At 39.4% G+C, this 17,644-nt stretch overlaps 1 protein-coding gene across 1 annotated transcript in view; it reads left to right on the top strand.

The window, feature by feature from the left end:
- Window positions 1-17,644, top strand: part of AGPS (alkylglycerone phosphate synthase) — a 129,096-nt gene that overhangs the window by 48,221 nt on the left and 63,231 nt on the right. Inside the window, exons 8-11 of the mRNA XM_019554267.1 lie at window positions 2,273-2,353; window positions 6,407-6,532; window positions 10,176-10,284; window positions 12,658-12,785. Coding sequence (XP_019409812.1) covers window positions 2,273-2,353; window positions 6,407-6,532; window positions 10,176-10,284; window positions 12,658-12,785 — 444 coding nt within the window. The remainder of the gene's footprint in view (window positions 1-2,272; window positions 2,354-6,406; window positions 6,533-10,175; window positions 10,285-12,657; window positions 12,786-17,644) is intronic.

Genomic DNA, 17,644 nt, shown 5'->3' with positions numbered 1-17,644 from the left:
GTGTGCCTCCCCCGGGGCCCGAGGGGGGCCCAGCAGGGAGGTGGCTGTTCTGGTCCCTACTTAGGAACTGCAACTCCCATCGCACAATATCCTGTCTTCCCAATAAAAATTCAAGGACTCTGGCAATGTGACTGGAACCCTAGGTGGGGATGGCACATAATGAGACATCTGGAAGCCTTCAGTTTCTTGATTTCTAAAAAGGACAACACAAAGCCCTGCCACAGCAGTAATTTGTCAGGGTCTAACTGCAAAATGGCAGGGGAAGGAGGGGTAAAAAAAAAGAAAAGAAAAAGTAGGTCTGAGATTTGTCCTCTTTGGCTCCATCTGCCATACTGCTAGCCAAAAAGACACTGGTTTTCTGAAATTGCTTGGTGGTTGGTGCTGAGATTACTTCATGATTACCTCTCACCTAGGCATTACTGTTGAAGAACCAGATTTAAATCTCTCCTCTCTATACATATGTACTTTCTTGCAAGTACAGATTTAACCTCCAGCTGACATCTAGGATTTTTAAGGTCATCAGATCAATATTTTGCATATTACTAGGTGTATAGTTTTTGGGGGTCTTGGAATAATGATTTGGTGTATAATACTCTCTGGTAGATATTCCAGATCCACATGTCAAGAAAAAATGTTGTTATCCTTCTCAATATTATTCAATTACAGAAGAACTGATCTCTAATTTTATTTAGAGAAATCAACAAACACTTAATACTACTGTTACTTACTTTTTAATTTAATTTTTTATTAATGACCTATTAAGTCCATGTGAGTCTATTGCAGTATAACATAGCTTGGTGATGCTCAGCCTCTGGCCTATTGGCCAGATATGGCCCCTGGAACCGTCGGTATCCAGCCCATGGGACTCCCTACAGATCGGGAAATTTGGTGTCAGGGGAGTAGTGATAATAATTACGGCCATACTCCCTTGCTACCAAATTCCCAAACTCCAAGCCCTGTACAGCTGGTTGGGGCCAAGTCATGCCCCCTCCCCCTATCCCCACAGGTGGGTGAGGCCAGGCAATCCCCTTCCCCCTCAGGCTGAATGGGGCTGGGCCATGCCCCCTTTCTTCTCCCTCTCTCCCCCCCTTTGGGGCCGGGTTAGGGCTGACTCAAGCCCTTCCCCCCCCTCTTTCCTGCAGAGCCAAGTTAAAACCCCTTCTTCCCCACCCCCTGTGGGGCCAGGTTGGAGCTGGGATGCACCCTCCTCTCCTCTACTCTCCTCTGCATGGCCAAATAGGGCCATGTAGGCACTGCCCAGTTGGCCTGCTGGCCAAAAAGGTTGAGCATCACTGATATAGCCCAATGTAATTGGATGATGATTACATTTTGCTAAACAAACTTGTTAAATGCTTCCCTTTTCTATGGGTGACTATATAAATCATTCACAGTGTCACTTCTTTTTTACTTTTTCTGTGCCCAGGTTGAACAACGGTTATACCATCTTTAGGGACAGATGGTTGGTGGGGGCATAAAAGCTTCTCAGATATCATCCCTAGAAAGGAGGCGTTCTCTGAATTTGAAATTGCTGTTCACTTTTTTTCCCTTTGTCGTGGGGAGAGGGGAGCAGCTCTTCTCGTTTGGCTTGATTCAATACCTGATTATTGCTCATGGTTACTGTCCAGCAGTCTTTTATTTGGTAAACTAACTAGTCTGTGAAAACGTGACTTCCCCTTCCCTCCCACTCATTGTACATGCCCACTTAACTAATAAAAACGTAGTAGTGACATAAAGCACTTAAAGTGTTTCCGGCATTTATATTTAAACTGAATTAGGCTTTGTGCTAAATGAATAATTCTTAACATTATCATCTAAAACACCAGAGGCAAGATTTAGGAAGTAGATATGGCCTTCTTCTGAGTTGCAACTGAATTCTTTTCATAGGTAGATGGTACAATTCTGGTCCACTGGAGATAATTGGTACAAAAAAGATTTGATCTTGAAAATAATACACAATTCTGAAGGAAGAAATGTAACCTTAATATTTCTGGCTTTTCTGCTTACAGACTACACAAGCAAACTTATTAGCAATAATTTACTGCTGGTTTATCTTTACGGTCATGAACACGGAAGTTTATAGTGTTGACAGCTAGAGAAATTGATAAAATATCTAAATGTTGGCTATAGAAGCTGAACAAACCACAAAATTTTACTAGTGATATATTAGCAAATAATACACTAGCAATTTTATCTTAATCATCTATGAAATCAAGGGTGCTTGTAAGAGACCATTACAATTAAGTGGTTAACGTCTAATTTTTCTTTACAACAGAATCATATTCTCTGGATAGATGAGAGAAACTTAACTGCTCGTGTGGAAGCTGGCATTGTTGGACAAGATTTGGAAAGACAGGTATTTTCAGTTTTCTTAGAAAGGACCAGTAGTTCTTGTTTGAGCTTTGAGTTTATCCTCTGTATCTTGTCCACTTCATTAAATAGTGATCTCTCCTGAAGATGCTTCATGGAAACTGGTCTGTCTTGCTTGTCAGACTGAAAGGAACTGTATCCCTAGCTATGTGGGTTTTTTTAATGCTGGGTATTTGTTTGTAGCTTTAATTAGTATAATCTTGCCAACTCTAATGAAACATGTGAAGTAATATTGGGTGACATTTCATGATGCAAGACCTGCTTCCTACCAGACTGTAGATGTGCTAATGTGTGAACAAGGCATCACACATAATATCAATTACATATAGACAGGAAACTACTTATGTAAATCAGTATTCTGTGGTGCACATATTTCAGCAATGAAGATAGGTTAGTGTGCCTGAGAGATGAAGGTTGAAGTAACTTGCAAATAAAGGTTTTCCTATAGTAGGTTGAAGTTCAGATTTAAATTTAAAATGGGTGTCTTGTAATGGCACCTTTTTACGGACTATGGTTTTGTAAAAATGTTTACTTTGAGCTCCTTGTATGTACTCTTGATCTTTAAGTCAGTTTAATGGAATCTTTGGTTTTAAAATTAGTTGTTTCCACCATGTGCTCATGCTGGAAACATTTCTCCTCATTCTAGTACATGGCAGTGATTGAGACTAGAAGTGCCATATTGGGTCAGAAGAATGGTCTGACCCAATTTTGTATCTCTGACAGTGGCAAGTAGCAACTGCTTTAGAAGAAAAACCAGTATCTACAGGGCATATGTGTTATAATCCATCCCCTGTCATACCATCTCTAGTTTAGGGATGTTGGAGGATATACCTCTGACTGTTCTATTTAATATCTGTCAATAGACATTCCAAGTTGCCTCCAGAATCCTCCTGGCAGCAGAGAAAACCAAATGTTGAATAAAAATCCATTCATATAAGAAATAAATGCATTCTTCAACAAACTTTTGAGAGGACTCTGGCCAAAAGATAACTTATGCAAGCAGGGCCATCTTTTGGGGGGGAGAGGGGTGAATTGGGGTGACTGCCCCAGGCCCCATGCTTTGTGGGTCCAGCGGACAGTGCCATACAGGTTCTGCCGCAGCTGCCATGTGCCACTAGCTCTGATGTGGCTGCCATGTGCCGCCAGCTCTGTGCTTCAACTGCTGGCCACCTCCCTGCTTGTCATCATCCCCTGGCCCCAGGCCCCACACACCACTAGGGACAGCTACGTATACAAGTTTGAAAGGACTTTATTGAAGAGGAGTTGAGGGAGCGCTATAACTTTTTCTAAATATATTTGTCAAAAACTTTAACAACACAGCAGTTTATAATGAGAGATGGCCTTTCACGCCTCTTACTTTACATTCCCTTTTTATCATTTGATGTAATATTTTAACCTTTCCAATTTTTTTAAAGGTTAGAATTAAAATGCACAGAGCATATTCCCTTAATTTAAATGACATTTTTTTCTAGGGTAGTAACTTCTGATACTTCGCCAACTATTCCATCCTTTAAATGCCACAGAATTTTCCTCCCACTAGAGTAAAGCATAACCCTTTTCCTGTTGCAGTTTTGTTTCATACTCTTGCAAATTGAAATGCTATATTAGACTTAGGCTCCTCTTGAGCAGGAAATGACATTTTGAATTTGTCTTTAATGTATAGTTTGACTAACAATCTGGTCAGTACTGAATATAAATTAATTAATGTTGTTTCAGAAGTTTTAGCACAAGACATCTATTTGAGCTCATTAAAGGCTTAAGTTAGGAGTTTCTGGGTGCAGAGAATCAGAATTTGTTTATATTTTTATAAATGAAAATAATTTGTTGACAATCTCTTTAGAAGTTGGACATGCCAGAAATAAGGTAACCAGTACAATGGTAATTTATGAACTCTGTGCATGATATAGACTTATTTCTCCGCAAGACTGCTGTTTGCATGGGGGGTGTAGTTCATGCTTGAGAAATTAATAAGTTGGTGCAGTTCATAAAGCTGTTATTCACAGCATTGCTGTTCACTGCATTTTCCAATTTCTGCAAAGGAGACAAGGCAGGGGGCCTGTGGGTTGGGAGCTTTGTAGTTCAGGCATTAAAATCCAGATATCTGCTATAGCATTTAGTCTGACTGGCACACATTTTGTGTGATGCTGGTGAGTAACTTTTAAACTTTTCACAGGTGGCCACTAACTCATTTTTCTTTATGTCCACCTTAATACCCCAGAGTCTTATTTGTATTATAAGTATTGAGTTTTTACAGCTGTAAAGCCTGAGAACTCTGCGTTGAAAAAATGACATGCTATAAAATACTACATTCTCAGAAAATTCCAGCCAAATTAAGATTGGCTTGTGTTGAGATGAATTCATTTCATATTGGCGAAGGACGCATGCTGCAGTGAGGAGTCCATGAAGAAGACTATTGTGTATCCAGAGCATGCTTTACTTAAACAAGGCTTAAAGCCACAAACTTTACATTAAGGGTAGAATAAATGTGAGGGTGTTTAGAAATTAACAGCAATTTCAAAATAAAACTTTGTGTGCAGTGATCATTTATTGGACCATATAGCTTCTTCACCTAGTCACCCTGATTTTTTCAGTGCAGGTATTCCTGCAAGTCACAAGTTCCTTGGTACTGTCCTCAAAGAAGCTTTTTGGTTGCTGCAACAGGCACTCTTGCAGTGTGATTGTTTAGAATTTGCATTGACTGGGCTTTGAAATCTTGCTACGTGTATCCTGTAGTCCTGCTCTGCACCATGTGATTGTCACCTGCTTGGACAGTTGAAAGAGTCTCTTTGTGGATACAGACTTGCTAGTGGTGCAGAGGTACAATTTGCGGTGCAGCAGTGGCTGTTGCAGCAACTAAAAAGCTGCTTTTGAGGATGGAACCAAGAAAGTTATGACTTGCAGTAATACATGTTGCAGAGCAAGGTGACTGTATAGAGAAAATTATTGCTTTATTTTGAAATTACTATTAGTCTCTGAAACACTTGCATATTGAATTGTTGTTCATTTAGTGGTCCTTCTCCAAGACATGCAATGAGGCAAAGGTCCTGGAAACAAGCTAGTATATGATCATGTTAAGTAGATTATCAAAGTCTATACAGAAGGGATTTAAATTTACAGTCAATCTTAATTTCTTGTGCTTTTCAAGTTCTGAGTGTTTAACTTTGACCGTGGTATTCTAACTTTTTGGATGTAAAAGATACCTTTAAATAGCTAATATTCCATATCTAAGTAGCATGATTGAAAAATGTGAACCCTTACTAAACTGATCAGATTAGTTGGAACAGATTATCTCCAGAGGAGTAAATACAGTTGGTGGTATTTGTGCCATTCAACACAAGACTGCTGGGTCTCTAAAAATTATTTCAGTGGGATTGCTTTCAGTATTGCAGTTATAAGGGCATCCAGTCAACCTCAGGTGCTGTACAGATGGCAAAGCCAGGCTAATATAGAAAAATGAGAAACAAGTGACTATTTAATATACAGGAATGCATGATCTGCATCGCAAATAGTCAGTGGTATTGCATCCAGGAAACCCAACCAGATGGCTAAATATTAAAACATATCACTCCTTGCAAGAATTAAGTACAGGCAATTTGCTCATATTTTGTGCAGACATGCTGCTGCATATCACATTAGAATAGAATGAACAAGAGATTAAATGCTTTATTTATTGGCAACATTTAGGTGAAGTTGGCAGTTAGTTAGTTATAATCTTTTTTCCATATGTATTTGAATGGCATATTTTACAAAGAACAGGGGTCTTGCGTTTTTAAATATGGGAGAGGGATCATAGTTTAACACACTGCTTAGTAGTGGTGTAGTAGAAACAGAACTATGTTGTGTCAAATTGAGGATAGATGTTAAGGCACAAGTGATAAATTTGTACATGAATAGTAAATGTTTTCGATCTGAGCCTTCAAGAGGCCGAGAGTACACTGGTCAAGAGACTTTCTTTGCTTGTCTTCAGTAATTTGTTTTTAATGTAAATTGGTAATTAGCAGACTCTTATCTATGGAATATGTTGTTTTCTGTATTTTAGCTTGCTGAAAGAGGCTACTGTACAGGTCATGAACCTGATTCCATGGAATTCAGTTCCTTGGGAGGATGGGTGGCTACACGAGCATCAGGCATGAAAAAGAACATTTATGGAAACATTGAAGATCTGGTATGTTGCTAGTTGGTGTTCATGTGTAGGAAGGTGGTTTGTTAAATAGCTTCCTTAGCCAGTTAAGTCTCCAATCAACTAAATTTTTGCTCCTGTAAATTATTCATATGTGACAGACAAGTGGTGGTAGTGCTCCCCCAATTGCAGCAATCCCATCATAGTCTTCTGTGACCAGGACAAACTGAATGTTTGGAACTTGTCCAACAGCCAATATCAGATAGCCACCCAAAGCAGTGATCAATGACAGCAGCAAAAGTGAGCCTCCATATTACACCTCCTTGTCCTGGACTGTAGGTGTGCAGACCACATTTTTTTCAACTACGTAAGTAACCTGATCTGTGTGGCAAGTAGAAGATAAAGCTATATGTAAGCAGAAGTGAAAGGGTCAATGAAGTCGCAAGTGAACCTAGACAAGCAGATAAATTATGATGCCAATATTAAGTTGATTGTCATAAATTAGACAGAACAACAGTTTCCATGCAATTGAGAAAAGTGTTTTAGGTAGAAAGAAGTTTATGACTAATGAAAAATGAAAACCAGATTAACTGTGTAAATACAGGGCATTTCAAGAGCCAAAAAGGTAGAAGATATTCACAGAACTGAATCATTCAGGAAAAAAATAAAGGATTCCTAGTCACAAGGGAAGTGATGCAGTTGCAGGTATTGGAACTTGTACATGAATTTAAAACATGTCAAGGAAAGAATAGAAAGGGGAGTCTGAATAGATGTCTATAGGTCATGAAGACAACTGGTCTTGTTTTGAGAGGAGCCATCAACTTTTCTCAACATGTGCACAACTAACATGAAAAGTTGATAGTTTATCAGTGATCTGTAATTAGCCATAAAGGTCACAAATACATTATTGGGGAAAGTTTAAAATGAAAATGAAACAATCGTCTACTTGGACATGCTGACTAGTATTACTGTGAACACAAAGGACTGTCAAGTTGGTCCTGGTGAACTGTGGGGGATGATTAGATGAGAATCACAGTAGTTCTTGTCACTTTAACAGATGGCACAAAACTACCTCCTTCCTTTTGCACTCGAAAAATAATCTTCCTAAGAAATTCTCAAAAGTAATATTTGTGTTCTGTCTGGAGAAAGTTGGGTGATTGAAGAATTGATGACAAGGATTTTTTTTGTGTTATCTTTTGTTTGAGCAACCATAGACTTGGGAGAAATGTTAGATGAGCTTTTGGCCGCAGAAGTTGATCTAAAATTATTTCTTGGACCAACACTCCAACCTTACAACAATATGAAAAGATGATGAAAGATTGGCTAGCAAGTGTTGAAACAATGAGGAACTGAAAAACATAAACACAGATTCAGCCATACATTCTGAGTGACATGACCTCCCATTTTAAGTACTGGATGTCCTCTAAGGGCCCCTCCAGACATTCAGGTAAAGGTACTAGGGATCTGATGTGTGGTCCAAACACATCACACCATCTTGTTGGTGCAGGGGAACCTGGAATTGTGATCTCAAGCTCCCCCTGCACTAGCAAGAAGCAAGTTCCTATAGCTAGGAGCCTCCTCAGCTGCATCACCACAACTGAGAATCCCACTATTGCATACGCCCAAGTTTTGGGATGCAAGCTGTGCTCCCATGGCTAAAAACCCTGATCAGCTGATGAGCTTCCAGCAACAGGAGTGCACCTGGGCACATGTTCAATTACTGCAATGATTGGAACCAGCCACAAAATTGTTACTTTTTCTTTGTGGGGTAACTTTGTGGCTTATTCCTCATTTTATCTCACTATTAATTGTTCGAAAATATGGCCAGGTCACAATTTAATACATGATTAACTGGGAAGAAGGACGATCCAGGGAACTACAGACTGGTCAGCCTTACCTCAGTTCCTGAAAAAATCATGGAGCAGGTCTTCAAGAAATCCATCTTTCTAAGCACCTGAAGGAGAAGGTGATTAGGAACAGTCAGCATAGATTCACTAAAGTCATGCCTAACCAACCTGATTGCCTTCAATGACAAGATGACTGGCTCTGTGGATTTAGGAAGAGCAATGATGTGATATACCTTGACTTTAACAAGCCTTTTGATAGTCTCCCACAGCATTCTTGCAAGCAAGCTAAAGAAGTACAGGTTCGATAAATGGACTATAAGGTAGACAAAAATCTGGCTGGATTGTTGGACTTGAAGGGTAGTCATTAATGGCTCCAAGTCTAACTAGAAGCTGGTATCAAGTGTAGTGTCCCTGGAGGTCAGTCCTGGGGCTGGTTTTGTTCAATATCTTCATCAACAATCTAGGAGATGGGATGGAGTGCACCCTCAGTACGTTTGCAGATGACCCCAAGCTGGGGGGGAATAGTAGGTACGCTGGAGGGTAGGGCTAGATCATGATTAACTACTTGCCACTGTCAGAGAGACCTAAAAAAATTGGGAGGCCTGAACCAAAAGAAATCTCATGTTCAATAAGGACAAGTGCAAAAGGACAAGGGCTGGACTTGATGATCTCCCGAGGTCCCTTCCAGCCCTAATGTCTATGAAATCTATGAAAATCCTGCACTTAAGAGAACAGTCCCATGCACTGGTACAGGCTGGGGACGGATTGGCTAAGCAGCAGCTCTGCAGAAAAGGACCTGGGGGTTACAGTGGACAATAAGGTGAATATGAGCCAACAGTGTGCCCTTGCAGTGAAGAAGGCTAAAGGCATACTGAGTTGCATTAGTCAGAGTGTTGCCAGCAGATTGAGGGAAATAATCACTTTCCTCTGTTTGGCACTGGTGAAGCCACAAACGTGTCCAGTTTTGGACTCCCCACTACAGAAGGGATGTGGACAGATTGGAGAGAGTCCAGTGGAGCAGCAGCAAAAATAGTTAGGGGGCTGGAGCACTTCTGAGGAGAGGGTGAGGGAGAGGGAACTGGGCTTATTTAGTTTTGGAAGAGAAGATTGAAGGGGGATTTAATAGCAGCCTTCAACTACCTGAGGGGTGGTTCCAAAGAGGACAGAGCTAAACTGTTCTCAGGGGTGGCAGATGAGAGAACAAGGAGCGGTGGTCTCAGGTTGCCACAAATGAAGTTTAAGTTGAATATAAGGAAAAACTTTCTCAATAGTGGGGTAGTAAAGTACTGGAATAGGTTACCCAGAGAGGTGGTGGAATCTCCATCCTTGGAGTTTTTTAAGACCCACCTAGACAAAGCCTTGGCTAGGATTATATTGTTAGGGAGTGCTTTGAGCAGGGGGTTGGATTAGATGACCTGAGGTCCCTTCCAACCCTAATTTTCTATAATCCTGTGTTTACAGGCTAAATTTTAGCTGAATGCATCTTTCTTTAGGAGCAAAACAACTCTCAACCATAATTTAAAACATTCACTAAATTTAGCTGTATTTTATGTTTATGTACGTTATTTAAATGCTATTACCTACAAAGATTTAAAAATGAGAATAGTAGTTGGTGTAGTATTGATAATTCTTGATTCATCCGTGCAACTTAAACTAACCTGCTGATGGGTTAATCCTCAACAGTTTTGTGAGGTGACCTATATATGGCTTCAGATTCTATGCACCTTAATTATTTAAGGTGCAAGTAAATATGTGGATATGAATATTGTAATCCTTAATATTGATTACATATATTAATACTATAATAAATGGATAGTTATTGTGTATTTGGTTTTAAAAAGGTGGTTCATTTGAAAATGGTAACCCCAAGAGGAGTAATAGAGAAAAGCTGTGAAGGACCTCGCATGTCAACAGGACCTGACGTACATCACTTCATTATGGGATCTGAAGGTATAAACAAAGCATTATCTCATAACTGCATCTTCATGTAGCTTCTTTAATAGTTTGAAATCTTTAGGAATTTATCTAATGAAGCTATTACAGTTTCCAGTTCCTTGGTAGCATTATTTTGGCATGAGTTTTTGTTTGTGTTGTGGTACCACTTTGCAGCCCTGCCTAACCAGAGATCAGGGCCACGTTGTTGCGGCATTCTCCAGAGGCTCAAGAAGTAGAAGATGTTTCTTAAAAAATGCTCATAGTGATTATTTCCATGTTTCTAACACCAAATTTTTATTCTTAATTTCTAGCTTTTAGGAAACTAATCGGTTTTCCAATCATCACCATGTAAACAATAGCCAATTACCTGTCAAGAATGACCGGGGGGAGGGGAAGGCAGGCAAACAGAGACAGAGCACTGTCATCCACCACCCTGCGCGGCTGCCACTCTGCCTCTAGCCCTGTGTTGCTGCCACTGCACGCCTGGCCGTGCGTAATCCACTCACCTCCCGGTTGTTTTCAGGGCCCAGTGGTGGCGGGGTCTGCTGTGCCCCCCCCTCCCTCTTTTATAATATTAAAATTTTAGTTAATTACAATACAGCTTTTATTTTTGGAGGTTTTTTGTTGTAATATAATTTCTTACAGAATGTTCATGTAGGAATAAAGTCTCTGCATCTCCAGAATCATACTGCATGGGGGATAGTGTTGACTGAATATAGCTGACCTAATTCTTACACATAATTACTTAGATAATCAGAATTCCACGGTTTAACTTTGGCATGTCTTGGGAGGCAAACACCCCACTAAATTTAATCAGTACGTTTACAAAAGTGGTATTGAAAATGCCTATTCTTTTAATAAAGGAATATGAGTACAAGAGGCTTTTGGTTTTGTACCTCCAATTTATAAACACTTACATTATTCTAGTTGGTTTTGGTTAGGAGCATTATAGACTTATCTAGGTAGAGAAAATGCTTATGTATTCCTGTACATTGAGTGAAAAGGAGTATATTTAAAAACTGGAAGTTTCTAAATGGGCAGATGATGATGCATTACTTGATCATTTTATTTTTCTTTTCTGTTCCAAATCTTTTGATATCCTTCTTCTCAAAAACAACAAAAAAGTCTTTTAACACAGTGACTCCTTATCTTTTCTCTTTCTTCACGTTTAAATTTCCCCCTGGGAAGGAGTCCATATTAGTCTAATCTGTAGCAAATCAGTAGTTTTGTACATTGGTTGTTTTTTTTTTTAAAGTTTCTAAGCTTTTGGGGACATCTGTTGTAAATCCCATGATATGTATGAAGAAAAGGAAAATACTGTACACAGAATTTTAATGCAAGAGCATCTTAATTCCCTACAAAGAAGTTTTTGTTATTCAATACAGTGGTCTTTCAGTGTTCTTTTTGACAGTTCAGATTACTGTAGCTTGGTGTCTCCAGAAGTGTAAACCTGCAAAACTGTTTGTCTTTAAATTCTGTGCATGAATGAGAAGTTTTGTAAGTGCAGGACTCTTGCATGTGTATTTTGCGGACTGGTTGTTTGTTTTTTTAAGGAAGTTGACAGTTCATCTATAACTCCTCATCAGTATTAATGCATCTTCTCATGTTTGTAAAGTAGGTAAGTTCTCTGAACAGTTCAGTTTAATCTGTTAGGCTTCCTGTAGGATTTGGCTGAAAGAGCTAGCTTAAATTTTTCATTTTTTGCCATTTATAGATTTTCCTCTCTGCAGTGATTATATAAATACTATCAATTTCTTTAAGTCAGTATGGAATAAAGACACCCACCAATTGTAGTCTGGTTTTGGTAGGTACTGGGCAAATAAACGGATATATTTGGTGTTGAAAAGTTTTTAACAAACTAGTTGGTTACCAAACATTTTGCATTTTAATGTATATCTGTTTAAAATTCTTCCTAGTCCAATTTGAAATAAGATCAAAGTGAGAGAGACGGAAAGGAAGTGGAAAATTAGGATAAGGTTGAAAAATGGAATCTTACTTGTATCACTGAGGGGCACGCATCGTTTTGAAGTTCAGCACCTTGAACACCTGGGTACTGTTTTTCATTCTGAACAGATCTAGTTACACTACTCTGTGTCACAGTGTGTTCTTACTAGATTAACGTCAGTAAACTTGGGTTATACCTTTGCATAGTATTGCCTTTAATTTTAAAACTGTTAATTTTAGAAATGATTTTGAATTCACATGCCATTCTTTGAAATAAATCTGAGCCATGCAGTTTCAGAAACATCAAACATCAGTTTATTGAATCTAACAAGTGAGAATCTTTAGGGGAAAATGAAATATGTGAAACTCTAATCTATTAACAAGCCAGAAGACAGGAGAAAGTTTGTAACAAATGAATTGATGCACACCTTTTTCTTTTCAAAGGAATCTTTGGAGTAGTTACAGAAGTTACAGTAAAAATTCGACCAGTCCCAGAGTACCAAAAATATGGCTCTGTGGTATTTCCGAACTTTGAACGAGGGGTGGCATGTCTAAGAGAAGTAGCAAAGCAAGTAAGGAGAAGCTTTTTCAAATCATATTATGTTACTCTCTTTCTTGAAACTAATATGCATTTTCCTCATTGTAACACAAGGTGGCACACTAATGCTCTCATTTGCTTTTTTGGTTGATAAGTTAAGAACAGGATGTTATACTCGAGAAAAGGTCAGAGTTCCATTTCATTTTAATGAGTTACACGTGCATGCACAAGGGTGGAATGCTAATGGAGGTGGAATTTGTTTTTTGGATAGCCTTATCTAGAATAAAGTAATTTGGAAAACCAGGAAAATTTAATTCTGAAACAAGACAGTTGGATTTATAAACCCCAATATAACACGCAAGAAAAAGTATGTAAGGAAAAACATGGCCTCTGCTTATGTCTACAAAGGATGTGCAATATCCCTTGAAACAATGGCCTTTTATGGTGAGTTGGGCCCTTCTAGGGCTTGCATTTTAGTCTTTGGGCATGAACTTTTGAATGAAGAAGACAAAAGGCAAAAAAAAAAGCTTCATGTCGCACTATTTTTCCCAAGTACCCAGATTATGCCAACGCTTAATTTTCCTAGCGGTTGTTCTCTCAGGTCAGTTCTTTTACATATCCTCATTCTTCTTGCTGATAACGTAGTTGGTGGGGGGGAGGTAAGGAACAAAAGAAATGGAGAACAGCTTCTGTGCATGGTAAAAAATATATATATATTTTTGCTATCTACATGGCAAAATATTTTTTAAAGAAACAATTGGAACTTAACTTTTAAAGACTATTCTTGGTGCACTCCAGGAAAAAAAATACTTAGTCTAATTACGTAAACTGTTTTGAATGATTCTAGTTCCAATCCATAAAAGTGATCTTTTTGTTTGTGTGTTTTATATTTGAAATTGCTTTGCTGCTGCTGCTGCTGCTGCTGCTGCTGCTGCTGCTGGTATAAGACTAAAATCCACAAATTGCTTGCTTGCTTTTGCGTCTTCCCCTGTCTCAAATTCCTAGATTCTTTAGTAACAAGAAAACTTCGTGAAACAAAGACATTCCTATAGTTGGTCAATCCTTGTTTCCTTAGCCCTATTTAGAACCTTTTAACAGTCCAGGACAAACAGCCAGCTGCAGAACTAAACTACATGGCAGATCAGGTTCACAAAATGGACAGGAAGTTTAAAACAAAAAAACAAACAGCAAAACCCCCCTTATTTCTTCTGGGAAGTACCAGCTCAGATAAGTGAGCATACTTTCTCTAGAACAGTGGTTCTCAACCTTCTTTTTGGTGTGAGGACCCATTTGTAAACATCGATGATCAGTCTCAACACAGTGCCTCTCACTCCTGACCCACTGCCCCTTGGCTTCAGGCCCCAGCCCCCCAGGGTGTGAGGCAGATGGGGCATGGGGTCCCTAAGCATCCCTTTGCTGGAACTCTGCCAGCCTGCAAGGGAAAAACCACAGTTTTGCACATTTTTTCTCCTTTAAAGAAGAATCCATTTTTAAAGTTTGTTATGACCCTTTCATATATTCTTGCAACCCACTTTTGGGTTGCAACCCTTGGGTTGAGGAACACTGTTCTAGAACATCTACCAGTTGAAGCACCTGGCTACATATTCAGTTTAATAAGAACATAATAAGAACAAGCCACAAAGTTATTACATGCTTTGTGGAATGACTTTGACTTATTGCTTGTCTTATCATGCCACTAGTGGATTTAAATGTGTAGCTGGGTCATAACTTAGTGCGACTAACTGGTTAAGCATGCCTTAAGTGTGAAGTATATATGGGGCCTGAAAATCAAATTTATTTACACACATTACTTGGGTAACCAACCACTCATACCGATATCCCCATGCCTTCCAAATTCTTAAACTGAATCTGGATTTTGGGTTGTCATCTCCATCTGTTGGCAGACAGTGCAAATTAAATCAAACTTGGCAATAAAATAGGCAGTTTTGAGTTACTGGGCAACAGTCTTTTCTAGATCTCTGAATCAAAATTATGTCTCAGTTGTTGGATCGTTATATGTTGACCTATACTTTTGCAGCTGTAGTCACAACTGCCTCCAGCCCTTTCTAGGTTAGTCGAGGGCAGTTTTTTCGCCAAGAGGTACAGCCTGGACAGGTTTCTAATAAATTCCTCACAAGGAATTTGGCTGATCCTCTGAATATCTGACAGAGTTATGTTTCCTCTGTCATGATAACAGATTCATTAAAGGCAAGCTGCAGTGCTCATTTAGACTCTTTGGTTCAAGATTTCAAGTTGAATCACTTATGCAGGCACATATAATGGAGTTCAGAGAGACTTGTTCAGCCTGCAAAGTATTCTTACACTTTAGTCAAAACACCACCACTCAAATTCTGGTGAGCATTATACAGATCGACAAAGGGGAATGAGGTCATTTCCATTATTCTAGGAAACCATACATTTGTGGGGATGGGGCATCTAACATTAGCTGAATTTGATAGTATTCCATATTCTGCTAAATTCCTAAAACAGTTGACAAATAACCTGAGAAGGAGGTCCATTGTTCACAAGTGCAATTAGTCTCCTCCCTAGATAGTGTTGCTAAAATGGAGAGCTCTTTTGTTATGTATTCTTGCTACTTCGTGTTTCCAAAATGTCCAGAGGGAGAAATAAGTCCAGAAACTACAGCAGGTCTGTTCTCTTGTGTAAGTTTGGTGGGAAAGAAACAATCTATTACCATTCCACCAATATCCTGCGTGCTAAGCAGACTTCATCAAGAAAAAGCTCAGATGATAGCTGTAGCTTGGTTATACCTATTCTGGTATTCTAAACTAATACTTTCCACCTCCCTCTTCTAAGTCTACTTTATTGTTTTGTAGAGTCAAGAGCAGCTGTTACTTGGGTGCTTTGAATTATTCCTATAAGGGTTTACCTGGATGCTATCACAGCATATGACCAGTCTATTCATGTTATTTGAATGGCCTTTTGAGCAGGGGCTTTTCCCTGCCCAGCTCTGTGAGTGTGGAGCTGAGTGGCGAACAAGCTCCAGAGACTGTTCTCCCCCAGTTCTGTGCTCATGGAGCTGAGTGGCAAACAGGTTTCCCTGCCACCACCAGCAGGGAGCTCCCAGCCTGAGCTTCAGGACTATGGGGCTGGTGCTGGTGCTTTTGTCTCCCAGCCTGAGCTCTGTGACCCTGGGGCTTGGGCTGGGAGACCTTTATCTCCCAGCCTCCTGGTCCCTGATTGCGGTTGCAAAGCCAGGGGCTTGGAGCTCCCTGCTGCTGGGGCAGGGGGATATAGTCCCCACCCAGTCTCCTGTGGTAGAGCCTACCCCAGCAGCAGGCAGCTCCCCGGGGCAAGGAGCAATCTCCTGCCCCTGATGGATGGCTGACCAGGACCAGGTTTTGCTCCCAGGCAGGTGTCTACATGAGCGCTAAGGCACTGTTATTAATCTCATATAAATTTGCTACTTTTATTTGCAGATAGCAAATTTACTTGGGATTACGGAGATTTACTGTGAAGTAAGTACATGCACGTGTAGACACATATGCTTACATAGCAGTAAACTATGCTAGTGTGAAGTTAAGCTCTCATGTAGACATACCCAGTAACAGGCATTTAGGCCTGGTTGTGCCTCAGGTGGGCACAGGGCTCAGGTGCAGCCCCAGACCAAACATTTCTAGTTTAAGGATTCTGGGCTCGTACGCAAAGCTGTCTCAGGATCCAGTAACTGTACATAGCTTCTTTCTACCATATCACACTTGTGATAATCCAGAACATGATTCTGTATCTAATAAAGCCTTTTCCCATAAAACTGTGTTGATTGGCTTTAACTATTACCATCCAATACATTTTTACTGATATCTTTTGTCCTTTGTGAACCTTTTCACAGTTTTCCTTGTGAATGTTAGGCTAACTGATTTTATAGCTTAGTTGTTTCATCTTGGTTGCCAGTATTTAGAAAGGGTACAGCATAAGCTGTTTCCCAGTGTTTTGGGATTTCTCCGGCAGTGGAAATCTTTTTTGTTTAAAGATCACCCTAATGGCTTCATCCTTTAGCCAATCCTTCTAATACTATTGGGTGTAAATTACCCAGCTTTAGGTAGATAGTAGTTAAATGTTAACAGTGGTTTTTGAATAGTTTCTTACTGATAAAATAAGCATTTTAAAGATAGATACATATCTATTTGGAATACAGCAAAGATAAAATATTTATTAAATAGGTCTGCTCTTCAGCATTATAGTGATTTTACCATCTGTCTTTTATTATGCTGTTTGTATGTGTGTAAAAGCAGTATTTAGAGAATCCCTGCTTAAATTTGCTGGTTAAAGTTTATCATTTCTAACTGACCTATGTTTATTGCCATTAGCTTCTCTACTTCCCACACATTTTGTTTTTGTTTTTTATTGTTGCCTCCAGTGCCCCTCTTATTTAGGTTAATTTTAACAAAGATGCTATTATACTGTGTTTGGGGGAGGGGAGGAGAGGGGACACCTACAATCCATTCCTAAACAAATCCTAATTTTCCCTCGGGCCTTTTTGTTTAAAAAGTTCTACTCATTCCATTTTTGCTCATGTTCAAGTGTTACCATTTTAAAGCACCCAGCATCTATTTTTACCTTTTTAGGACTATTTGTTTGCATATGCATTTTGAATATTTGCATATAGAGCACCAATAATATAGTTTAGTTGACCAGTTATTTTTTCTCATCAGATGGAGGTTTAATATCTAAACCTAATTAATATCATCTTATGCTAGTTTTCCTTGAAATTTCTCAAACTTATAGATACTTTGCTAGTAACATCTTGAAAAATCCCAACATACCAATCTTTGTTCTCCAGTCTTCTTTCCTGTCCCCTCTCCTTCTACCTTCCCAGATATGAAGTCCCCCTGTTAGATGTAATGTGTAAAAACAAAAAAACCCAACCCCCCC

The sequence above is a fragment of the Crocodylus porosus genome, unplaced genomic scaffold (assembly GCF_001723895.1).
Source record: "Crocodylus porosus isolate Cpor-Errol unplaced genomic scaffold, CroPor_comp1, whole genome shotgun sequence".
NCBI classification, from domain to species: Eukaryota; Metazoa; Chordata; order Crocodylia; family Crocodylidae; genus Crocodylus; species Crocodylus porosus.
Note: the sequence above shows the minus strand (reverse complement) of the source record. Positions and strands in the feature narration are given on the sequence as shown.